This window comes from Stegodyphus dumicola, chromosome 6 (genome assembly GCF_044657685.1).
Source record: "Stegodyphus dumicola isolate Sdum_Otavi_A_Nest chromosome 6, ASM4465768v1".
Classification (NCBI taxonomy): domain Eukaryota; kingdom Metazoa; phylum Arthropoda; class Arachnida; order Araneae; family Eresidae; genus Stegodyphus; species Stegodyphus dumicola.
Genome location: NC_140773.1, coordinates 186,195,765 through 186,219,076, shown reverse-complemented (window position 1 = coordinate 186,219,076; position 23,312 = coordinate 186,195,765). Strand labels below are relative to the sequence as shown.

The window sequence follows — 23,312 nt, the reverse complement described above, 5'->3', positions numbered from 1 at the left end:
TTTGTATACACCAAGAACCTGACGGACTACAGTTTGATGAGTGAACTACTTCTAGAGAAGAAACTATTCTTCCATTCCTACCACTTCGAATTTGAAAAACCGATCCGCGTTATAAGAACCTCCCATCCACTATTACTGAAAATTCCATAGTCCAGGACCTGAAGTTCAAGAACTTCCCTATTTTAAAAGTGAAGCAGTTCTCGAAAAGTCATGAAGGAAAGAAAATCAACCTACCCATCGAGAAATTGCAAGGAAAAATCACCCCCCTCCGCCGAAAGAATTAAACGAGGCCCTTAATTGGATACAAGACGAGAAAATCAACGCGTTCCTTACTGCCATCATATCCTGTATTGGGAAGATCAGAGCGGCAAAAAAACTCAGCCGAGAAACTACAAATTGGATTTCAAGCAGCAATGTTACTGTTAAAATTTGCAGAATCTGATGACTAGAATAGACCTTGTCATTTCTTAGGCAGTTTATCTGCGTCTCCAGATGGGTATACGAACTGCTCATCATCGCAATTATCTTGTGAGAATACCATAGTTTTGGAATTCTCTGCCTACTTCATCATGTTATGATAGGAACGTCATGCTAATTCGCAATGTGTTACATTCAGGATGAGGCTTTTAGCCTAGACGCCTGTAAACATGTGCTTCGTACCTGTGCCTTCAGCCTTCTACAGTGTGATTATTGATAAAAACTGGCCACAGTAATAACAGTCTTAAACTATTCAACTCAACTCTTTGTTTTGGGCCGGCTGTGTTGATGTACGAAAATCTTATACTATAAACAGAACTACTATCTCTGCTTTTGTATGAAGTAAAGACGAATGTAATTCTGCATTCAGAAAGAATAAAATGTTTGATTCTCGAACTAAGCACCGTCCACCTTCTCCCCAGAAAATTCTTTGGTTTGAATTTTTATTGAACCCATTGCTTTTAGAAAAACATTTAACTGAAGGGGGTACAGGTAAGTGTGCATACTCAGCGCTGTTATATAGTGCAGTTCCTTGTTTTGGTGTAACTCTGTGTTATATTGAGCGAGATATGTAGCGAAAGAAGTTACCACATTGCCCGTCGTTGTCTATATGTATATATGATATGATCTTTTTTACGCATTTTGCAGTAGAAAAAGGACTTTCATTTAAGACTTTCGTGCAGCAAAAGAATTTACCATATAACCCATCGTTGCCTCTCTCTCTCTATATATATATCATATAAATAATATGAGGTTTTTACGTATACGGTATTTTGCAATAGAAAAAGGACTTTTATAAGAGACTTTCTGAAGTATCTAAGCTTGATGTGTCGAAGATGTTTTACTAGAAAGATAATTTAGTTTAATTAGAGCATCTGAAGAAAAAGCTAAGACAACATATAAAACTAAAAAAGAATGGAGAAGACGCTTTAGATTGACATCGATTTTATCTAATCCATAATCTAAACCCATAGCCTAATTTTACATTTTGCCCTTATATGTTCTTCCATGAAGATTTTCTGTGTCGTGTTTTAACATAAAAGCATATAACGTAACATTGAATGGATAAATGATCATTTAAAGTACTTGTAAGTATTAATTTGTATGGATTAACTTTTTAACACTCCGTCAGGCAAATTTGATCTGCTAGGCACACCTCGAGCACTTTTGTTTGCTGGGCCTCCTTCAAACGTCTTAATTCCTTCTCCATCCAGTTAGCTTTCCATCTTCTAGTGCCACTGGCAGTCATAAAATCAGTCAGTGAGTATATTTCTTAATGTGAATCTTCGGATTAGGGTAACTGGGTGATTTTTTGGACGCCATTTTGTTTTCACGAAGTAAAGGCATGTTTCCCCCCCCCCAACATTTTTTCCAACAATCTGCTAGCTGAATTACACTTATGCTAGAACTTTTATGGAACAAAAGTGCTTAATCATTATGAAGATTAAAAGCGAAATTGGGAGAAAGTGTAGAATCGCCCACTGCTTGTCACGTTTTTAAGAATTGCATATACACGGTATCCATGTACACGTCGACTTATTTTCACTTAAAAAAATATCCCAGACTTGCACAAAAATGGCATTGCGCACACTCTTGACTTTATCCATGTAGACATCGACCTATTTTCACTTAAAAAGTCAAAGAAAGTTGACAAAAATCCAAATTTTCTTACTCTTGTAAAAACCATCAAACAAATAAGTGGGCGATTCTGCACTTTAGCAGCGAAATTGTTTCTAAGTGCTTATTAGCTAAAACCCGATTGGAATTTTTCCGTAAAATGTCCCATTACATGCCTCATTATTTCTCATTTCTCTGAGATAAAATAATCTGTGATTCGAACTGTGTACTTCTCAGATTATTGCTAAAGTCCTAGCTAGTAACCTTTATCGCCTTACCAAAATGTCGCCAAACTACCTGTTACCATATTCCAAAGATTAGCCTTTCTTAATTTCCACTTGACAAATGAAATGATCTAATAGGTTCATTATGCTTGATTATATTGCAGTTTGACAGGTATGCTTTTTGTGATTTTTTAATACTGTATCATATTCTTTGGTTAGCCATTTCATATAATAAAATATTATATTATTATCTACAAAATTAAGTATGTTTTTTAGCTTTGGCTTTTCAAGCACATTGCACCTGATCATGTCGTGAGTTTTAAATGTTTTAATAATTTAAAATATTGCATATTACAAAATTTGACAAGGACATTTTCGTAACATTACAAATATTTGTTTGGTTCAGGCTTCAAAATGTGAAAAGAAAAGTGGCTTAATCTTCGGATTATATAACTTGGCGAAAATTTGGCGACCAACCCTGCTACAGCAACCTGCTAGTTTTTTTTTTTTTTTTTTTTTTTTTTTTTTTTTTTTTGGGACGCCATTTTGTTTTCACGAAGTAAAGGCATGTTCTTTTTTTTTCCCCCTCAACATTTTTTTGCAATAATCTGCTAGCCGAATTACACTTATGCTAGAACTTTTATGGAACAAAAGTCCTTAATCATAACGAAGATTAGGTGCGAAATTGGAAGAAAGTGCAGAATCGCACACTGCTTGCAGCGTTTTTAAGAATTGCACATACATGGTATCCATGTACACGTCGACTTATTTTCACTTAAAAAAACGGTACTTACGTATTATCGCAACCAGGTTGGCGCGATTTGTAAGTTTGAGTAAAAAAGTATGAATAGAAAGAAAATGTACATTTATTAATTACAGATAATTTTTAATACAGTTTTTTATATTATTTTGTTTTAAAATATAAAATAGCAATTAAACCCGTCCGGTTTCGAATTTCAATAAGTTGCAGAATTATTTTTTCGGCGGAATTCTTTTGGCTATTGCTTTTAGCACTGATTGAAAACCGTCTTCGCCATTAACAGCTTGAGCTTGGCACCATATAAATTCGATAAGGTATGAGTCAAGATGATGATGGGCTGTTCCTCTCTGTTTTTGTTGCGCCATTTGGCTGAGCCCCACATGCGCTCTACATGTTATGTGTGAATGACCGTGTTGGGATCCACAAAGTTATATTTGTGATTAACAGTTCCATGCAGAAATCCAGCATTTTCGAACTCACTTGTATTGTATCCTTTCCAGCAATCCGAATAAATTATGCTTCCTTCCTTGATATTCTCGCAAATTTTTTCCATGAGGGTAATGGCACTTCTGTTAGGTACAGATACCAAAAAAGTCTCTTTCTTTTCTCGGCAAATTCCGCCGAAAACCCATTGCTGTGGTAGTACACGCCCAGTGTTATTTTTTCTTTTTACAAATAAACTTTCGTCTATTTCCACACACGTAGGGTTGCCGTAAGTAGGGTCGCCAAGTTTGGCGATTTATGCGAATTTTGGCCCGGTTGCGTTAATACGTAAGTACCAAAAAATCATCCCAGACTTGCACAAAAATGGCATTGCGCACACTCTTGACTTTATCCATGTACGCTGCTAAAGTCCTAGCTAGTAACCTTTATCACCTTACCAGAATTTCGCCAAACTACCTGTTACCATATTCCAAAGATTAGCCAAAAAATGTTTGATGTGAGAATCCTTCAAGTCCTTGAAGAAATTCACTGTTTATTGGAGGCATTCAGATGAAGAAGATGAGGATGAGGATTTTGATATTGAAAACTATATTGATTCAAAAGATAGTGTAGAGGGAAGAAGGATCAGAGATGGAACAAGAGGGAAGCGAAGAAGATACCACTGAAGAAAATATTGTCTTTTATTTAGGACAAAGCCAAACCAGAATACTTCAGTAATGATGGTAATGTTTTGGTGTCCTACATTAAAAAAAAAAAATAATAATTGCATGATGACCAAGCTAATGGCTTTTCTACTGCTAAAAACAGAAACCAGAAATAATCAGTTTCTATAATGAAACCATACTAGGAGTAGATATTGTAGATAAAATGTGCTTAGATATGTTATCTTAGCTTTAGATATGTTGGGTTGGTTCCTAGTAGAGCCCATACCCTTGGTGCAAATGATTTTGTTTATGGCTCGTATCGTTGTGTACATGGGCAAACTCGAGTGTGCAATGCCAAGTTTATGCAATTCTCTGATGTTTTTCTAAGTGAAAATAGGTTGATGTGTACATGGATACTGAGTTTGTGCAATTCTTTGACTTGCTATTTTTAAATTGGCGATTTTGAAAAACTTGCGAAGCAGTGCGCACTTTCCCAGTTTGTCGGCAAGCGTGCGGGCTCTCCTAGGATTTTACCAATATGTTGTCTTTATATAATATATCTTGGAATGTTAATCAGTGGCCCATGGTAATGTTTTTTACAATGTTAAACCTTCAGTCAATTATCAGATATAAGTAATGGAAGAAAGAAGTTCATAAAACAGCTGTCTAATGGACTTGTGCTTGGACGGTACTTACGTATTATCGCAACCAGGTTGACGCTATTTGTAAGTTTGAGTAAAAATGTATGAATAGAAAGAAAATGTACATTTATTAATTACAGATAATTTTTAATACAGTTTTTTATATTATTTTGTTTTAAAATATAAAATAGAAATTAAACCCTTCCGGTTTCGAATTTCAATAAGTTGCAGAATTATTTTTTCAGCGGAAATCTTTTGGCTATTGCTTTTAGCACTGATTAAAAACCGTATTCGCCATAACCATGTACATGTCGACTGTCAAAAAAACATCCCAGAATTGCACAAAAATGGCATTGCGCACACTCTTCACTTTATCCATGTACACTGCTATTTTCTCATAAATTACAAAAATTTGCACGAAAATGCAGGAAAATTTTGTGAATCTCCACATGCTCTTTTTACAAAACTACGTATAACACGTAGGGTTGCCGTAAGTAGGGTCGCCAAATTTTGCAATTTATGCGAATTTTGACCTGGTTGCGATAATACGTAAGTACCGCTTGGACAACTTGCTCAACGAAGTCTTGCTCTCAAAAATTAAAGAGATACACTCCCAACAACAACAGATAAACAAGATAAGATACACTCCTGACAACAACCTCAAAATTATGATGAGTCACAGATACCTTCAAAAAGATGCAAATGTGAAACGTGCTATTTGGATACTCGGAAGATTAAGCTAATATGAGTGCAAAAAGTGTCACACAGCATCCTGCCTCTCATGTGCTGTTGTCATGTGTCTTCTGTGCTATAAAAGAGAAGTAGAAGAACATATATCTCCTTATGGATCAGATGAATGAGAGCTTATACTTTTGTTCTAGTTTTAATTAAATTTAAATCTATTATTAGTCTTGTATAACAACTTTAGGCTAATCTTTGGAATATAGTAACAGGTAGTTTGGCGACATTTTGGTAAGGCGATAAAGGTTAGTAGCTAGGACTTTAGCAGTGTACATGGATAAAGTCAAGAGTGTGCGCAATGCCATTTTTGTGCAATTCTGGGATGTTTTTTTAAGTGAAAATTGGTCGACGTGTACATGGATACCGTGTATGTGCAATTCTTAAAAATGTGGTAAGCAGTGGGCAATTCTGCACTGTCTCCCAATTTCGCACCTAATCTTCATCATGATTAAGCACTTTTGTTCCATAAAAGTTCTAGCATAAGCGTAATTTGGCTAGCAGATTGTTGAAAAAAAATGTTGAGTAAAAAAAAAAAAAAAAATGCATTTACTTCGTGGAAACAAAATGGCGTCCAAAACAAAACTATCAGGTTGCTGTAGCAGGGTTGGTCGCCAAATTTTTGCCAAAAAATCGCCAAGTTAACCAACTTTATAAAAGTTATTTTAAAAAATTTGTTTAATATACTAGTTTCGGTTAATCTTTGGATTATGGTAACTCGGCGATTTTTTGGCAAAAATTTGGCAACCAACCCTGCTACAGCAACCTGCTAGTTTTTGTTTGGATGCCATTTTGTTTTCACGAAGTAAAGGCATGTTTTTTTATTTTTTTTCCCCTCAACATTTTTTTCGATTGATCTTTACATTATGGTAACTTGGCGAAAATTTGGCGACCAACTCTCCTACAGCAACCCTCTATTTTTTTTTCCCGCCGCCATTTTGTCTTCATGAAGTAAAGACATGTTTCTTTTCTTTTTATCTACTGAACACTTCTTCCAACAATCTACTAGCCGAATTACACTTATGCTAGAAATTTTATCTAACAAAACTGCTTAATCATGACAAATATTCACTGCAAAATTGGGAAAAAGTGCACAATATCATACTCCTTACGCGTTTTTCAAAATAACACATACACATAAACCATGTACACGCCGACTTATTTTTACTTAAAAAAACATTCCAGAATTGCACAAAAATGGCATTGCTCACACTCTTCACTATATCCATGTACACTGCTTTTTTCTCATAAATTAGAAAAATTTCATGAAAATACATGACAATTTTCTCAATCTTTAAACCCGGTAAAAAGAACATATATGAAATTACCTGATCGCGAAAAAGTATTTACCCTTTCCAAATATGAACATTTCCACATATAAAATAAATAAAATATCCAAAAACCTCTAAATCATCTATTACATTATACACGTCACCAACGAATTCATACCGCAAGCATTACAAATACTTAGTATCAAAAATTTAAATTATTTCCATGCACGTTTACTTCAACTTAAACGTGTACCAAATTCCTACAAACATAAAATTCACAAAATAACTATCATTTAATTAAAATATCACTAAACCATGTACACGTCGACTTATTTTTACTTAAAAAAACATCCCAGAATTGCACAAAAATGGCATTGCGCACACTCTTCACTATATCCATGTACACTGCTTTTTTCTCATAAATTAGAAAAATTTCATGAAAATACATGACAATTTTCTCAATCTTTAAACCCGGTAAAAAGAACATATATGAAATTACCTGATCGCGAAAAAGTATTTACCCTTTCCAAATATGAACATTTCCACATATAAAATAAATAAAATATCCAAAAACTTTTACCTCTAAATCATCTATTACATTATACACATCACCAACGAATTCATACCGCAACCATTACAAATACTTAGTGTCAGATATTTAAATTATTTCCATGCACGTTTACTTCAACTAAAACGTATACCAAATTCCTACAAACATAAAATTCACAAAATAACTATCATTTAATTAAAATATAATTAAATTCAAAAACACTACTTAAAATATAAATGAGCACATACATTAAATTAATACATACATAAATACCCATTTCGAATTCACTTTAGTTACGGCCATGGGATCCAAAAATTCACGAACACTGTTTCACACAACACAGAATAAAGCCAAATACAAAACTTCCAGATTTTTTCCCGATTTCCCCCCCTTTTCCGATTAAAGAACCGTAATTCGTCCATTAATATCACATGACATATCCCATGATCTCTCATTTCCCTCACACAAAATAATGCGTAATCGGAACTGAGTACTGCTCACATTATTACCAAAGTCCCAGGTAGTAACCTTTATCGCCTCCAAAATGTCGCCAAACTACCAGTTACCATATTGTAAAGATCAACCTTTTTTTCCAACAATCTGCTAGCCGAATTACGCTTATGCTAGAACTTTTATGGAACAAAAGTGCTTAATCATGACGAAGATTAGGTGCGAAAGTGTAGAATCACAAACTGCTTGCCGCGTTTTTAAGAATTGCACATACACGGTATCCATGTACACGTCGACCAATTTTCACTTAAATAAACATCCCAGAATTGCACAAAAATGGCATTGCGCACACTCTTGACTTTATCCATGTACACTGCTAAAGTCCTAGCTAGTAACCTTTATTGCTTTACCAAAATGTCGCCAAACTACCTGTTACCATATTCCAAAGATTAGCTCTAGTTTCCTTTCAAGACTATAAAAATTTTTTTATTGTCCCGTAAGTGCCTTTATTATTTGTAGAGGTTTAATAATAATGGATAGCATTTGATTTTTGTAAGAAAAAGTCTTTTTATGTATAAAACAGTTTAGTAAATCAACAAGTGTCTCTCAGGCTCAATGCTCTTGAACGTGTTCCGAAGCATATTGTGTCCGACAGAGTGTTAAAAATCATGGAACATGAAATTAACAAATATCAATTTCTAAATAATAAATTAACATCAAACTAGTGCTAGAGATTTTATGATTGAAATTAAATTTAGAGACATGTCGCTGATTTTGGTTTTGATAAATGAAACCATGTCTGAGTACAAATTAACTCATAGTCAGGGCCAGTACAGACATGCCGTGTAACAAGAAGTTTGGAATTTAGAGAAAGCAAATTTTCTAGAATTTACTGGAGACGCTGGACAGCGGAATTTATGACAGCAAAAGTTTTAGAATTTAGAACCAGTAGATATTGGGTGGAAAAATGCTGAACACCTTCTATGCCAAATATAAAATAACTCATAAGACTTTTACTTAACAAAATATAAATACTATGATTTTTGGTCATCTGTGTATTATAATTAGAATTTTTTAAAAAATCAATTTGGGTTTGAAATCTCAATCCTAAAAACTGCCATGGTGTCTGGTGTGTTAAAATGAGCATTTCGTCTAAAATAAAAGTTTCAAACTATATGTACTTGTGAATGAGACAAATTTTTTTCTGGGTACTTACATATTATCGCTACCACCTAAGTAGATATCACTGAAGTTTCAGAATGCACTAGATTCTGATAACTACACACATAATAGTTCTTCTGACAACCCTGCACACGACTATTTTTCAGTTTTGACAACCAACAACTCCCCTTTTATGTGGCCTTAACCAAAAGTATTGTGGGATGTTCCTTTCTTGTATATGTTTTGTCTGTTTTTAAATGCTGTTCAGTATCTTTAAAACTGCATATTTGAAGCAAAAAGAAAAAATGCATTACAGTGTTGCATGGGAATAAATTTAATTGCTAACAAGACTGAATTTTCTCTGTGCAGTAATGAGATGCATTTAATATATGGCCAAGACACAATGTCGAGTTTGTGCACTTGTCTGAATTTTTGAACAAAAACAGATCGCTGTGTGTGTGGAAAGAAGAAAAATTTCAGGAGTTGGCAAAAAGTATAAGTGTTTTATTTTTTAATATATTATATAATTCTTATTTAATGTATAATATCATCATTATTTAATAATTGAAATTAGTATTTAAATTGCTAAAATGGTTTTCTTTGGATACATTGATAAAGTTTGCCAACTTATAATAAATTTCGATAGTTTGACAATTTTAAAAAATTGGCAATGCCATAAGTAACTTATCAATTTCCCAAATTATGCCAAAGTGGTTTCGCTAATATATAAGTATCATTTTCTGTCAGCCTATGAATTTTTTTTATCTGTCACAATACATATGTGTGTATATTTTAATAAAAGAAATTGTATCTGAGTATTTCAGAAATGAATAATTCTGAATATTAATAAATTTGCATTTATTTTATTTTAGATCCTAGTCCAACTGATTTAATTATCAAATTTTTGGCTAATTCTATCAGTCAGCCTGTGGATTCAGCTGGAAATGCAAATAACAATCAACACAATAATTCAGTTTTATCTTCTGGTGGTATATTAGGTAACGGTGTAGATGAAGTTAGCTCTGATTTTGAATTCTCTAAAAGTAAGTTAGCTTTATTTATATCTGAAACTTATAGGTAGTCTTAAGATATTATTTTAGTAAACTTTCTAATCATGAGTGTTTCAAGTGAATTATTAACTTTAGTCTACAGTCATTTGTTCTGCTTTTTATGTAATTTAATTCTTTTACAATTTGACATATTTTGAGCATCTCGCAAGAGAAGCACAATCTTTGCACCTGGAGTTTTGTCTAAGTTTCACACAATCGTACAGTAGCTAAGAAATGTGTAAATTTCTTAATTATCTTACAGCTTATGGAAATTAGGGGGGACTTAATTTTTTTAACCCCAACATACAATGAAAATTTATCCATTTATTGGAATCTAAAGCAATTTATAATGTGCAAGTACTGCAGGTGAATTGCCGTTAAGATTGAATTTGAAATAAAGTTGAATTATCTTCTGTTAGTGGATATTTGTAGGATCAGAACGTCTGCCTTTTGTTAGAGTATGGTTACTAAAGAGGAGTGCTATGTCTTAAAATGTATCAGCACAAGTAAAATTATTGGAATGAGAAACTTGTTACTAATTAAATATATGTGAGTAAATATGAAAAATGAAATTTAAGAAAAAGAAAATCTGAAAGGATTCAAATTTTAATGTTGTATGTGTTTTTTTTTTTTTTTTTCCCTTTTCTCGTTTCATAGTAAGATGGACTTGCATAACTTTTTTTTGTCTTTTTATTATTACCTTTTCGTGTTTCTAACTTTATTTATTAAATATCATCCTTTGCACTTATGCCGCATAAAATTCAACAGAAAATTGCAAAATACAGGAAAGAAAATCTGATTACAAAAGTTAATATTTTCCATAATTACAAATTGAAAATTATAATATGTCATTGCAAAGGAAAATTTTTTAATTTTTAGTTTGTAACATTTTCTTTTTGCAATAAGTGGCAACACTACTGTCATTAAACTGTTTCAAATTTTGAAAAGAAGTGGAAATAGTGTCTAAGCGGAAGAAGGTTTTTGTCTGCTCTCCTTTGCAAGAAGAAGGCAGTCAGTAATCATGTTTCAGTGGGAATGTAGGAGAAAGTATGATAATTCTTTGTTGTAGTAATCTCCTAGATTGAACTGCTAATTAACCAAGATATTTCCTCAAAATCTGGCTGTATGATCGATCACCTTACCACGTGATCATATTAACACCGGCTGCATGTTCTTACACCTTGCCATGTAATCATATATTAGCAGAGGGTTGCATTTTTGCTCTTGTTGCATGTTCTTATATTATTCATTTTTGATGCGGTTTTCATATTCGCATTGTTTATTTTAAAACTGCTTTTTTTTAATATGATGATAATTTTTAATTTACCAAGTAATGAGATGGATGTCATATCATTTTTTCAAGAAAGAGGTCATAAACCTGACACATGAGTATGCGAAAATGGCCACAACATAAAACATTATGTTAACGATGAAACCATTTTGAGGTGCAATGTTAGAAATTGCAAAAAGAAGAAGGAAATTCTGCAATTCGTCACTATTATTAGATTTATGTATTTTGGGGCAGAGGCATTAACGTCCATGAAATGGTGTAGCAAACAGCTTAATTTGTCTTAAAATTCTGCAGTTGACTGGAATAGTTGCATGGGATAAAATAATAATAATGTGGATAAGGATAAAGATTCTGAAACATATTCTTAGGAAATGAGTATTATTGTTATTATTATATATATATATATTTTTTTTTTTTTTTTTTTTGTTTATTTTTACATTCGCACTTCATGAGTATGGCGAAAGTATAGCGGAGATCTTGGTGCAAATCTAAAATCGCTAAATATGGTTGAGGGCTGTGTAACAAAGAAATACCAAACAAATAAAAACACTGACATCTTAATGTAGCTGAAAGTGGTACAACCAGCTGCAGGAGATTATGCATGTGTTTCAGCAGAGAATGTTAAGAGTGCAAGAGACATTTTATGCATTTTGAAGAAATTGACGGTTCGTGCTAGTCATGAACTTGGCATACAGTCTCCCAGTTGGATTGTGTAAAAAAAGCAATTCCATTTTAAGCCTTACAGATAACAAAACATGCTAGCACTGAGTTACAATGTCTAAATTACTGCCTTTTCATGAATGCAAGTGATTTAGTGACGAAGCCATCTTTCATTTAAAGTAAACCGCAATGTAAACCGCCATAACATCCCTGTGCCTACATTGAACATGCAAGAGACTCCCCAAAAGTAAACATAAATATCTTCTTCAAAGGTTTGTGAACCATTCCTTTTTTGCTGAAAAATCAGTGAGTGGTACAGTCAAAAGTCATTAATTCGGACACCCCTAATCCGGACCTCTAAGCTAAAAACTTTCTGTGCATGCGCCGCTTTGACACATGCGCATAGGCGTTTACGCTTGCGCGTAAGACCTTTATGGCTGCACATATGCATGTGCGCAAGCACAAAATACGTTTTCGCGTGCGCGTTTAATGTATAACGGACAGGATAAGCTAAAATTATCTAATTATCTATTTCAGTTAATGTTGATGATTGCATTGTTCCTTAATCTTTGAATTGGATGCTGCTTATTATTTTTTGCAGACTGTAAGAGCAATTTTATAAAAGTAAACTTGAACTTTCGATTATGTCAAATAGAATTTCCGATGCTGGAGCTCCCAAAGGATCTACAAAACGAAAGTATGTTTTGATGTCCATCAAACAAAAAGTGGAATTGCTACAAAAAATGGATAAAGACATGAAGAATGTGACAGAGAGGTTAGTGAAAACAAAAAAATTTCGATTGACAAGTTAGTCGGTATTCTCGGCACAGCAATTATGGGACTTGAACAGCGGAACTTTGTAACTGAACAAGAAATTATGTCTGTTTATAGAATTAAAGAGAAAGTATTATCACATAAAATGAAGCAACTTAAACAACTTACATTGAAAGAAATGATTAATAAAGTAAACAAATAAATATTAAGGTTTTTTTTAATATAAATTTTGATACCCTTTAGAACATAATTGTTCTTTATTTCATAAATTACAGTTTCATATTTTTAATTTTAGAATTTCTGCATGCCATCTTACGAGATTTAAACTGATAATCTATAATCTGGAAAAATCGATAATCCAGAATCGCCCGACGAGTCTGGATTAATGACTTTTGACTGTATTACCTACCTTGTTGTGTTGGAAATTTGGCTTGACTTTAAAGTTGAAGGAAGGTATGCTAAATTTCAGTTTTCAACAAGATGGTGTACCACCCCATTGGCACATGGAGGTTTGTAAATTTCTAAACAGGAAGCTACCACACCATTGCATTGGTTACAATATTTAGCCATTGATTTGGTTCTATACCTTCCTAGGTTACCTGACTTAATCCCATATGAATTCTTCCTTTGGGCATATGTTAAAGATCTTGTGTTCATACTACCTTTGTTTATGTGTTTGCCTGAACTCAAACAATGCATTTGTGATGCTTTACAAACAGTTAATAGTGAAACATAACAACATGTTTGGTTAGAAGTGGCATATTGCATTGATATTATAATGGGTGACTAAAGGAAGTCGAATTAAACACTTGCAGGAAAAAAATTTAACATTTTATTCTTTGCAGTGACATGTTATTTATAATTTTCTTTCTGTAATTATGGAAAATATTAAATTTTATAATCAGATGATTCTTTCCTGATAATCCTATATTTAAAAACGGAATATCTTTATTCCGTTTTTATTTCGTTTTTATTCCGTTTCCGTTTTTTCCGAATTCCTGACATAAATGGTCTTTTTTGCTCATGTTTCATAATTCTAACATGTATTATGGCAGTCTTTTTTTTTAAGGTGTTAAGTTTTGCCATAATTTTTTTTTTCATGTTCACTTTATTGTTTTTTAAAAAATAGCTGGTAGTACTGCCAACCACCTAAAAGAGTTGTAAAAAAGGAAAAGTATACAATGATTTTAATGAGTCTAGCTTTTGTAATATCATAAAAATATGTGGTACTTACGTACTATGACAACTACCTAGATATCTCATCAAAACTGATGACCTTTGTAGGTTATACAGGTTAACCCTAATATAGGTTATAGAGAGCGCTAAAATAAATAATATTATCGTGCACTTGGTATTACCACACCTTTTTTTTTGCTACATTTATCCGTATTATTATGTTTAGGTTAAACACATGAAACTTTACGTTTATTACGTGTTAAGGTTATGAATTAAAAACAGGAAACGCCTTTTGATGCTATTTTAAAAGCTATTTCCCGCTTATTTCCTCACCATTAACTCCAACGTTTTCTTTTAAACAGTTTTAAGTAAAATAATTTTTTTAATTCGTATATAGTTTATATATACTATATATATATATGCATTTATTTATAATATGTATATATTCAGGATTTTTAGATTTTTAAGCTTTTGTTCCTTTATCTAATTATAAATTATTTTTTATTTTTAAAATAATTTTTAAACATAAGCCAAAAAATGCCCATGAAGATTTTTATCGGCAAATGTTGCCAAGCTAGTCTTCATAGTACGTAAGTTCAATAAATTGCTGAGTTTCTTAATTAAAAATTCATTAAATTTTCCAAAAAGTAAAATAACTAAAAAACAAATTCAAAATCTGGGCTTCAAAGTGTTCATGTTCAGGCAGAGGACTACGGTATTCAAAATTTTTTGGTTTTAGGTATCATTGTTTTTCCACAGTGCAAGAAACACACAGAAAAATAATACATGGTGATCACATTTAGTGGCAGTTTGAGAAATGATACAGATGAAAAAGCGGTTCAAGACTACAGCATTTTTGGTACTAAAAATTTACAAATTGAGTGAAAAAAGAAACTCTCTCATTTTAGCATAGAAATTGTGGTGGGACACATGCTGGTAGAGGCTACATAAATTATTAAAAATAATCTGGCAGAATACTGTTTTTTCTTTGTTGCTACTGTTTAATCAAATTGAATTTTTAACCTTTTATCTATAATGAGTCCATGATTCAAGAAGTAGTCTTTAAATGCTTCACTATATTTCTTTTCTTTCTTCTTACTTTTCAGGTCATTGGTCTATTTTCTGACAAACTGAGGACTCATGATTTAACATCACTGTGAATGAGAACTTTATGCCTAATGTATTTTTTTTTAATCCAGAAATTCAAAGCTTCGAAGTTAATTTTTCCCAGTGATGTGGTAGGTTCAGCGTCATTTTGTTGCAGCAAAAGTATACTTTCAACAATATCGTTTGCACCTACAGAATGAAGATATGAATTTTCCTCAATTTTTTTTTAAATTTTTGCATATTCATTATTGTCACAGATATTTACAATTATCATTATTATTGCACAGCAGTTCTCCAATCTGCATACTATTCAGTTCTCTAATCCAATTTTTCAGTCCAAGCTTAGTCTTTTTCTAAAGCACTACTTAATGTTTTACCCATTAATGGTTAAAATAGGTAAAACTGCTGAACCCATATTAGGACCATCTTCATGAACATGCTAACTTCATTTATTCTGCTTTTTAATTTTCTTTAATAATCTGGATATCACTTAAATCAATGGTAGATTTCTAAAATTGACATTTGATATTTAAAGAAATTCTCCAGATAAATGATGTACAAGTTCATTTCTTCATAACTGAACCGATACTCTCCCAAGTACTGGTCACTCTGAGGTTTGAACATTTAGTGTCTATAAGAAAAACTTTCATTCAGGACTTTTTAGAAGTATCTTTTGTATGGAAGTGAAATACATAGATGTCTCATTTCAAAATAATGCATACATTTTTATTCTGTGCAAGTAATTATTAATTTTATTTGTATGTTTGTTCTTTCTCAAATGTTCATATTGTTACTGGTTTTACTGTAAAGTGAATGTATGCATAATGTATGCTTTGCTAATTTTTAAAAGTTTTTTTTCTTTCCAATGGCGGGCACAATTTTTTAAAATATTGTTCTTTTTCCCCCTGATCAGAGTTTGGAAGCAGAATTTAATGTATGATTATGAATGAAAACTTATAATTCTTTTTCAGTATGGCAAAATTAATCAAAATTTCATTCTGATTTAACTTTTTTTATCATATGTTGCCCATAGATGCTTGATTCAGAGTCCTGTAATTGTACTAATGACTGTTCCCCTGACAACTTATCTTTTCTGATTTTTCGCACCCCACACTGAAAAGTCATGAATTCATTGTCAACTAATTTTTTGCCCATCAAATATGGGAAAGGCAATGGCCATTTTAAATTGATGCTATACAAAGAATTCCATAGAAGAGCAACCACTCAATAAAATTTAAAGAAGCAAGAAACATTGCAATGAAAACAGTTACTTTTTTTTGAGAAATCCTTCTTTATTGTAGAGTTGTTTTCCCCATATACACAACGATCTATTTTTGCTTATAAAATGCCAGAGAATTGCATAACTTGGCATAATATAGCATCGGCATTGCCCACAGATCAAAACAGACATGTGCTTCATTCATATCTGGTGGTCACATAAATACTTTTTGGTGACATCATGGGTTACCACATAACCATTTTGGTGACGTACTACTTTGCCATGTGAATACTTTTTCATGACTTTTCAATATGAATGCAAAAAATCGTACCATCTATATTATATTAGTCGTGGAATGAAAGAAGAGAATATTGAGACTATAGTAATGTTAGCTTTCAATCTTTTTTTCATATTATTACATTAGTTTATTTAATTGCAGTCAATTTAAAAAAAAAAAAAGGAGTGATTTGCTCTCTTTTTCTTTTTAGACTTTTTGGCAAAATTTCCATTTTTTATTGCAAAAATTACATATTTCTTGTGGTCATATGTTAATCATGCATATATTGAGCCATCTGAAAACTTCTGAGTTTTTTTTCGATTTTCAAATCAAAGCATACATTTTCTTCTAATTATTTTCTTACTGCTGATAAGGAGTGATCTTGATCAAAGTAGGTGTTTAAATATGGTCTCTTTTGCTCATGTTTCATAATTCTAACAGAGACTAAACATTCCAAAAAGTACAGTGTTTAATATTAGAGAGTGAGTAAACTGCTACAATATATGGTTTCCTTATATTTTAACAGAGCAGAATATGTTTGCTTGAGTTTTATCATGTGATTCTTTCTTTGAAAAAAAAATAAGGAAGCTCCTTTTTTGAAACAGCTCATTACTGGAGATTTGTAGAGATGGGGATATTATAAAATAATGCTACAAAAGAAAAAAGTTCATGGCATAAACCAAAAGAACCTCCTTTAGTAACATTGAAGGGGGTTGCATCCCAAAGAATTAATGCTTTGTGTATAGTGGGATTGCAATGGAATTGAACATTATGAATTATTATCACAAAATCAAACAATGCATTTGGAAAACATTTGTTCCCCCTGACTTTCTGTCTTTCCCCCATTCATTTGACTTTTCTGATTTTCATCATATTAGATCACCTAAAAATTCTGTGAATAACATGGACATTTCTTTGAAGATTGTCATACCTTGATAACTTCTTTATGAATAAACCTAATGGTTTTTCTCGAAAAAGGGATTTTCAAATGCCAGAGAGATGGTAAAATATTTAGAACAAAACAGTGATTCAATGAAATTTCTAGTACTGTCTGATTATCCACTGAATCCTCGTGAAAAATTACTAGGCATTGGCAACTAATTTTTTACAAAGTAAAGACAGGAAAGATAACAGCCGTTTCCAAAAATGATTGCACAGTAAGAATTATATAAAACAGCAACCACTTAACAAAATTAAAAATGCAAGAAACATCCATAACAAAACCTGTTTGTTCATTTTTTTAAGAGGAAGGGGGCTTTGTTTTCTCTACATATGCAGCAATCTGCTTTAGCTTCAAAAAGCATCAGAAAATTGCAGAAACTCGACAGTGTGTCAGCAGTCATGTTGTTTGCCAAGGATGTGCAAATTGTCATTCTCTTCATGTACTCAACAGTCTGCTTTTGCTTGAAAAAAATCAGAGATTTATACAAAATTAGTATTGCAAATGATGTTTTCCCATGTACACAGCAATCCATATGTACATTAAAACACATCAGAGAACTGCGCAAATTCAACACCAGTATGTTAATTTTGATTCGTAAAATGTGGGTATTTACTAAAGACAGCCTCATCGAATGTGAATTTTTGCATTCTCTACTGTACAAAACACTGTATTTGTAAAACACTATATTCCTAAAGAATTGCAATGCTTTTTTTTTTTTTTTTTTTTTTTTTTTTTCATCTGCCACTAAACTCCATGGCCCCTTTGCAGTTCCAAGGAAAAAAGTGCATAAGCTCATCAAGCGCTAATCAGAACAATCACCAGCCAGAGAAATGTCCATTCAGTTTGAAAAGCCGAAGTACATGTTCATGTACTGCGATTATTCACATACCTGGGTTGCCACATGAATTTTTTTTCCACAGTATTATGGGTTGGTTATCTTAATTTATTGCTTGGTGAATTCTTTTCAGGGTTGGGCAGTTATATATGTATATATATATATATTTGTTTTTTACTGCTTGTTTCGTATTTATCATAAAAAAAAAATGCTGAACTTTCTGGATGGGCCATTTTTTTTTAAACTTAAATTTTCATTTTTGCAATATAAAGCAACTACTAAATTTTGCATGAAGCAGAACTGCTGTAGAACAGAATATAAAAATGAATATCCAATATGGAAATATTTTTCTTGTATATTGGAAATGCTTGAGTTTAGAGAGGATATTTGTGGCATATATTTTTATTTACTCTTAACAAATTACACTAAATTATAACACATTTTCTTTTAGGTGCTAAAGAAGAAAAAGAGAGCAAAAAGAAGCTAGCTCTTAAGTTGCTAGCTCTAAAGGTTGCTGCATATTTGAAATGGGATTTAAATTTACTGGAAAAAAAGTATTTTTTCAATTTTTTGTTACTAATTTTCAAAAAACATATTTGCTGTTCATGAAAGTGGGAAATAAATATTTGTGTATGGAATTAACAATATAAGTGCTGTTATTAGAATGTAGTTTTTTTTTAATCTTTTTTGTTAAAAAAATAAAAGGCAGCATGCTTATATTAATAATCTTAACAATATTCTACCATTTGTAAAAAATATTAAATATAGATTATAATTTCTTTAAAGTCTCTTTGATGTACTGAAATTAGAAATTTTTCACCTATTAATTAAGTTCCATGAATAATTTAAATATAGGCATAAATGCTATCAAAGAGTTCTTTATCAATGTTTAACTTAATCTTATTCTTTTCCTCAACTTTCAAAAAATTATCTTGCAAGATAGATTCTAGTGCTATTCTGGTGAAGTTGTGTAATTTAGTGCCAATTATGGATGACCACTTTCTTTAGAATTCCATAATAATGACTGGTGACTGTTATCAAAATTTCCTCCAATGATCGATGGGATAATACAAAAGTACTATGAAAGTTTCTGAATGCCTGATTGGCTGCTTATCCAATCTTTCAAAATAGTTCTTATTAACAAGAATATTATTTGTATGTGTTGAAAGCAAAAATTTCTTGGACTTAAACATTGACCCTTCATAATTAAGACACAATAACACGGCGATCAAATACTAATTCAGAAGTCAAACAACAAAAATCAGCGTTATATTTACAAATTTTTTTTTTTTCACAGGACTAGTTTCGATGGTTTCACCGAACCACCATCTTCAGCTGCAAAACCGCAAATGAATCAGATAGGAAATAATGATTAGATAAGATAAGAAAGCCTGGACAAGAATAAGCAAGTGGCGCCATCTGTTGGTGAATCCAGAACTAAAACACAATTTCTTTAAAGGCCGAAGGCAAATTTGGATTGGAATTAGAATCGTTAACTAGAACAGAAAGATTTTTATGAATGTGAAATGCCTCTAGAAAATCCAGTTCTCCAATGGAAGATGTTTTTTGAATAATTTTGGCAGCAGAAAAACTGAAAGTGTGGTTTGATGAGAATTTTTTAACAGATGAGATGAAAATTTTAATTTTCAACACACTAAAAGGCACACTCTTGTTTTAGGAGATTATAAAAATTCTGTTGTCATTCCCTTCTTTCCATCAATTAGCTATAAAGTTGCACATATTTTGCAGAAATTTAACTTTCGGGTTGTTTATTCTCCCATCAATAAAATTCCGAGTTCCATACTCAAGGACCCCATTCCGGATATGAATTCCTGGGGTATTTATAGGATTCCTTGCCAGTGTGGTTTAATTTACATTGGCCAAACTAAGAGAGCCTTAAAATTTCGCGTCAAGGAACATGAGGCATATGTTAGAAAAAAGGAAACACAGAAGTCTTCTGTTGCTCAACATTGTTGGTCCGAAAACCACACTTTCAGTTTTTCTGCTGCCAAAATTATTCAAAAAACATCTTCCATTGGAGAACTGGATTTTCTAGAGGCATTTCACATTCATAAAAATCTTTCTGTTCTAGTTAACGATCCTAATTCCAATCCAAATTTGCCTTCGGCCTTTAAAGAAATTGTGTTTTAGTTCTGGTTTCACCAACAGATGGCGCCACTTGCTTATTTTTGTCCAGGCTTTCTTATCTTATCTAATCATTATTTCCTATCTGGTTCATTTGCGGTTTTGCAGCTGAAGATGGTGGTTCGGTGAAACCATCGAAACTAGTCCTGTGAAAAAAAAAAAAAAATTTTGTAAATATAACGCTGATTTTTGTTGTTTGACTTCTGAATTGACCCTTCAGTCATGTTTCAAAGCGTGATCTGTGATGAAATCTTTGTCCTCCTTGAAGATCACATTATGGAAAAAACATGACCTTCAAAGAGGTCAAAATGTAAATATAATATATATTTTGCTGTGAATCACTAAATTAGCAGTTTTTACACCTTTATAAAATGTAAAAATTTTATATGATGGTAAAATTAGAACTGTTTTTACAAAGGCACAAAAAAATTTTAGAGGTTGGCAGACATGCTTTTTTCCTAGTAGTCCTAAAGTAGGGACAGTTGAAACATTCTGCATAAGTATGTGATCCAGGCCAGATATAAATTACTTTAATTTTGGCAAACATTGTTAAAAATATCCTTCCCAGCATTTTAAGTGCTTTATTCATGCCTTTTGTCAATATTCTTTCCTAAAAATTTTCAGGTTCAGTAATAACATGTAGTCGATTATCTTGGACCAGCATCTATAGAAAACTTTTGCATTAATAAAGACATTGAAAACTGACAGTTTAAAATATCCATTATATATATACAGTCAAAAGTCGTTAATTTGGACACCCATAATTCGGAATGATCTATAATCCGGACCTCAAAACTAAAAACTTTCTGCGCATGCGCCGCATTGACACATGCGCATAGGCGTTTACGCGTGCGCGTAAGACCTTTTACGACTGCGCATATGAGTGTGCGCAAGTGCAGAATACGTTTTCGCGTGCGTGTTTTATGTATAATGGACGTATAAGCTAAAATTATCTAATTATCTATTTCAGTTAATGTTAATGATTGCGATGTTCCTTAATTTTTGAATTGGATCCAGCTTATTATTTTTTGCAGACTGTAAGAGCAATTTTATAAAAGAAAGCTTAAACTTTCGATTATATCAAATAGAATTTCCGATATATATTTGTTAATATGTAAAGGATCTAAAGCGAAAGTATGTTTTGAAATCCGAAATCTGTTTATCAATTTCATGCTGCTAGGCGGGGGGAACGCCGTGGCGAGCGCATAATGAATTGGAAGTTGATCTGTCAGCACTATCCTTATCTTCAGCGTAGATGTTTTTATTTTATTTGGCTTATAATTCCTTACCAAATGTAGTATTTCATCTCGATATGCTCCGTCTTTGATATGATTTAAAACAAGTTCCTCGTCATTATAATTCGCTTCCGATAGCGAAGAAAAGTGACAGAGGTTATTGAAAACGAAAAAATTTCGATTGACAAATTAGTCGGTGTTCTTGACACAGCAATTATAGGACTTGAACAGCGGAACTTTGTAACTGAACAAGAAATTATGTCTGTTTAATAGAATTAAAGAGAAAGTATATCACATGAAACGAAGCAAAACTTAAACAACTTACATTGAAAGAAATGTTTAATAAAGTAAACAAATAAATATTAAGCTTTTTTTTTTTTTTTTTTTTTTTTTTTTTTGTAAATTTTGATACCCTTTAGATCATAATTGTTCTTTATTTCATAAATTACGGTTTCATATTTTTAATTTTAGAATTTCTGCATGCCATCTAACGAGATTTAAACTGATGATCTATAATCCGGAAAAATCGATAATCCGGAATCACCGAAGTCCCGACGAGTCCGGATTAACGACTTTTGACTGAAAAATCATACCATATCATAAAGTTTTCTAGAGTTATTCTCAGTATTGATATTACTGAAGAAATAAAATTAGCAGTTTCTTCCATACATTATAAATACATGGAATTTTTAGAACAACTAAAATCTGTAGTTGAATCTGAAACTTCATGATGAAGAGAAACTGACAAAGAAACTGATTATGTAGAGAGAAATTGTTCTTCAAGGGCTATTGTTAAAAATATTAACAAATTAGTAAATACTAGTGAGCCCACCAGCGGCCAAGTGGTAAAAGTCACTGAACACTGGTAGTTCGGTCCGAGGTTCAAATCCCACGAATGTGCTGGCTACATGGGCGTTTTCGTGGTTTTCCCCATGTGTAACGTGTATACGAGCCAGTTTACCTTAGGAAGTCCTCCACGAAGGCATCCCTCCCCTTAGGCAAATAGCCCTCGAGGCTTTGCCATAATCACACACACACAGTAAATACTAGTAAAATATTGATTTGTTTATTAAACAAAATTAACTTTAAAAAGATGTTGTAGAGAAGAAAAACATATACAAGTTAGTTAAAATATTTAAACAAATTTCATATTAAAAAAGATAAATATTTAAGTGTGTTATGTATGTTTTGCAGCTTTTAATGTATAATTCTGATAGCTTTTATAAACCAATGTAATAAATTATATGTGTAATTGTCTGTTATTTTAAATTGTAAAATTTCTTTAGATTCTGATTTTTAATATTAATATAATTCTTAACAAATTTTTAAAAATATCACAGAATTTTTTAATAATGAAATGTTTTAATAATGACAGATCTTCTTTAAATTTTCTTTGTGTAAACCTTCTTGTTTATAAATATACTTTTTGTTCATGAGTATACTTTTAGTCAGGTTTTTTTTTTTTTTTTTTTTTTTTTTTTTAAATCAACTGCAGTCATATCTGTCAGTTTAGCTTTTACCATAAAAGGGTTTCAAATCCAAGAACCAAATCCAAGGTTCCCCCCTCCATGTTGGGAAGTACTGACTTTTGTTTGAAAGATGCAGTTTTATTTCATTACACTTA

The 23,312-nt window shown here is 32.0% G+C and overlaps 1 protein-coding gene across 2 annotated transcripts in view; it reads left to right on the top strand.

Annotated features, from left to right (window-relative positions):
- Nucleotides 1-733: 733 nt before the first annotated feature.
- The window catches only part of IntS8 (integrator complex subunit 8), a 112,011-nt gene continuing 89,432 nt past the window's right edge, over nucleotides 734-23,312 (top strand). Inside the window, exons 1-3 of one of the 2 annotated variants that reach the window (XM_035362037.2) lie at nucleotides 734-969; nucleotides 9,850-10,020; nucleotides 18,760-18,862. In XM_035362037.2, the coding sequence (XP_035217928.2) occupies nucleotides 858-969; nucleotides 9,850-10,020; nucleotides 18,760-18,862 (386 nt within the window). In that variant the 5' untranslated portion in view covers nucleotides 734-857. Of the gene's footprint in view, nucleotides 970-9,849; nucleotides 10,021-18,759; nucleotides 18,863-23,312 lie in introns of those variants that run through there. The other variant, XM_035362038.2, reaches the window with a different exon arrangement.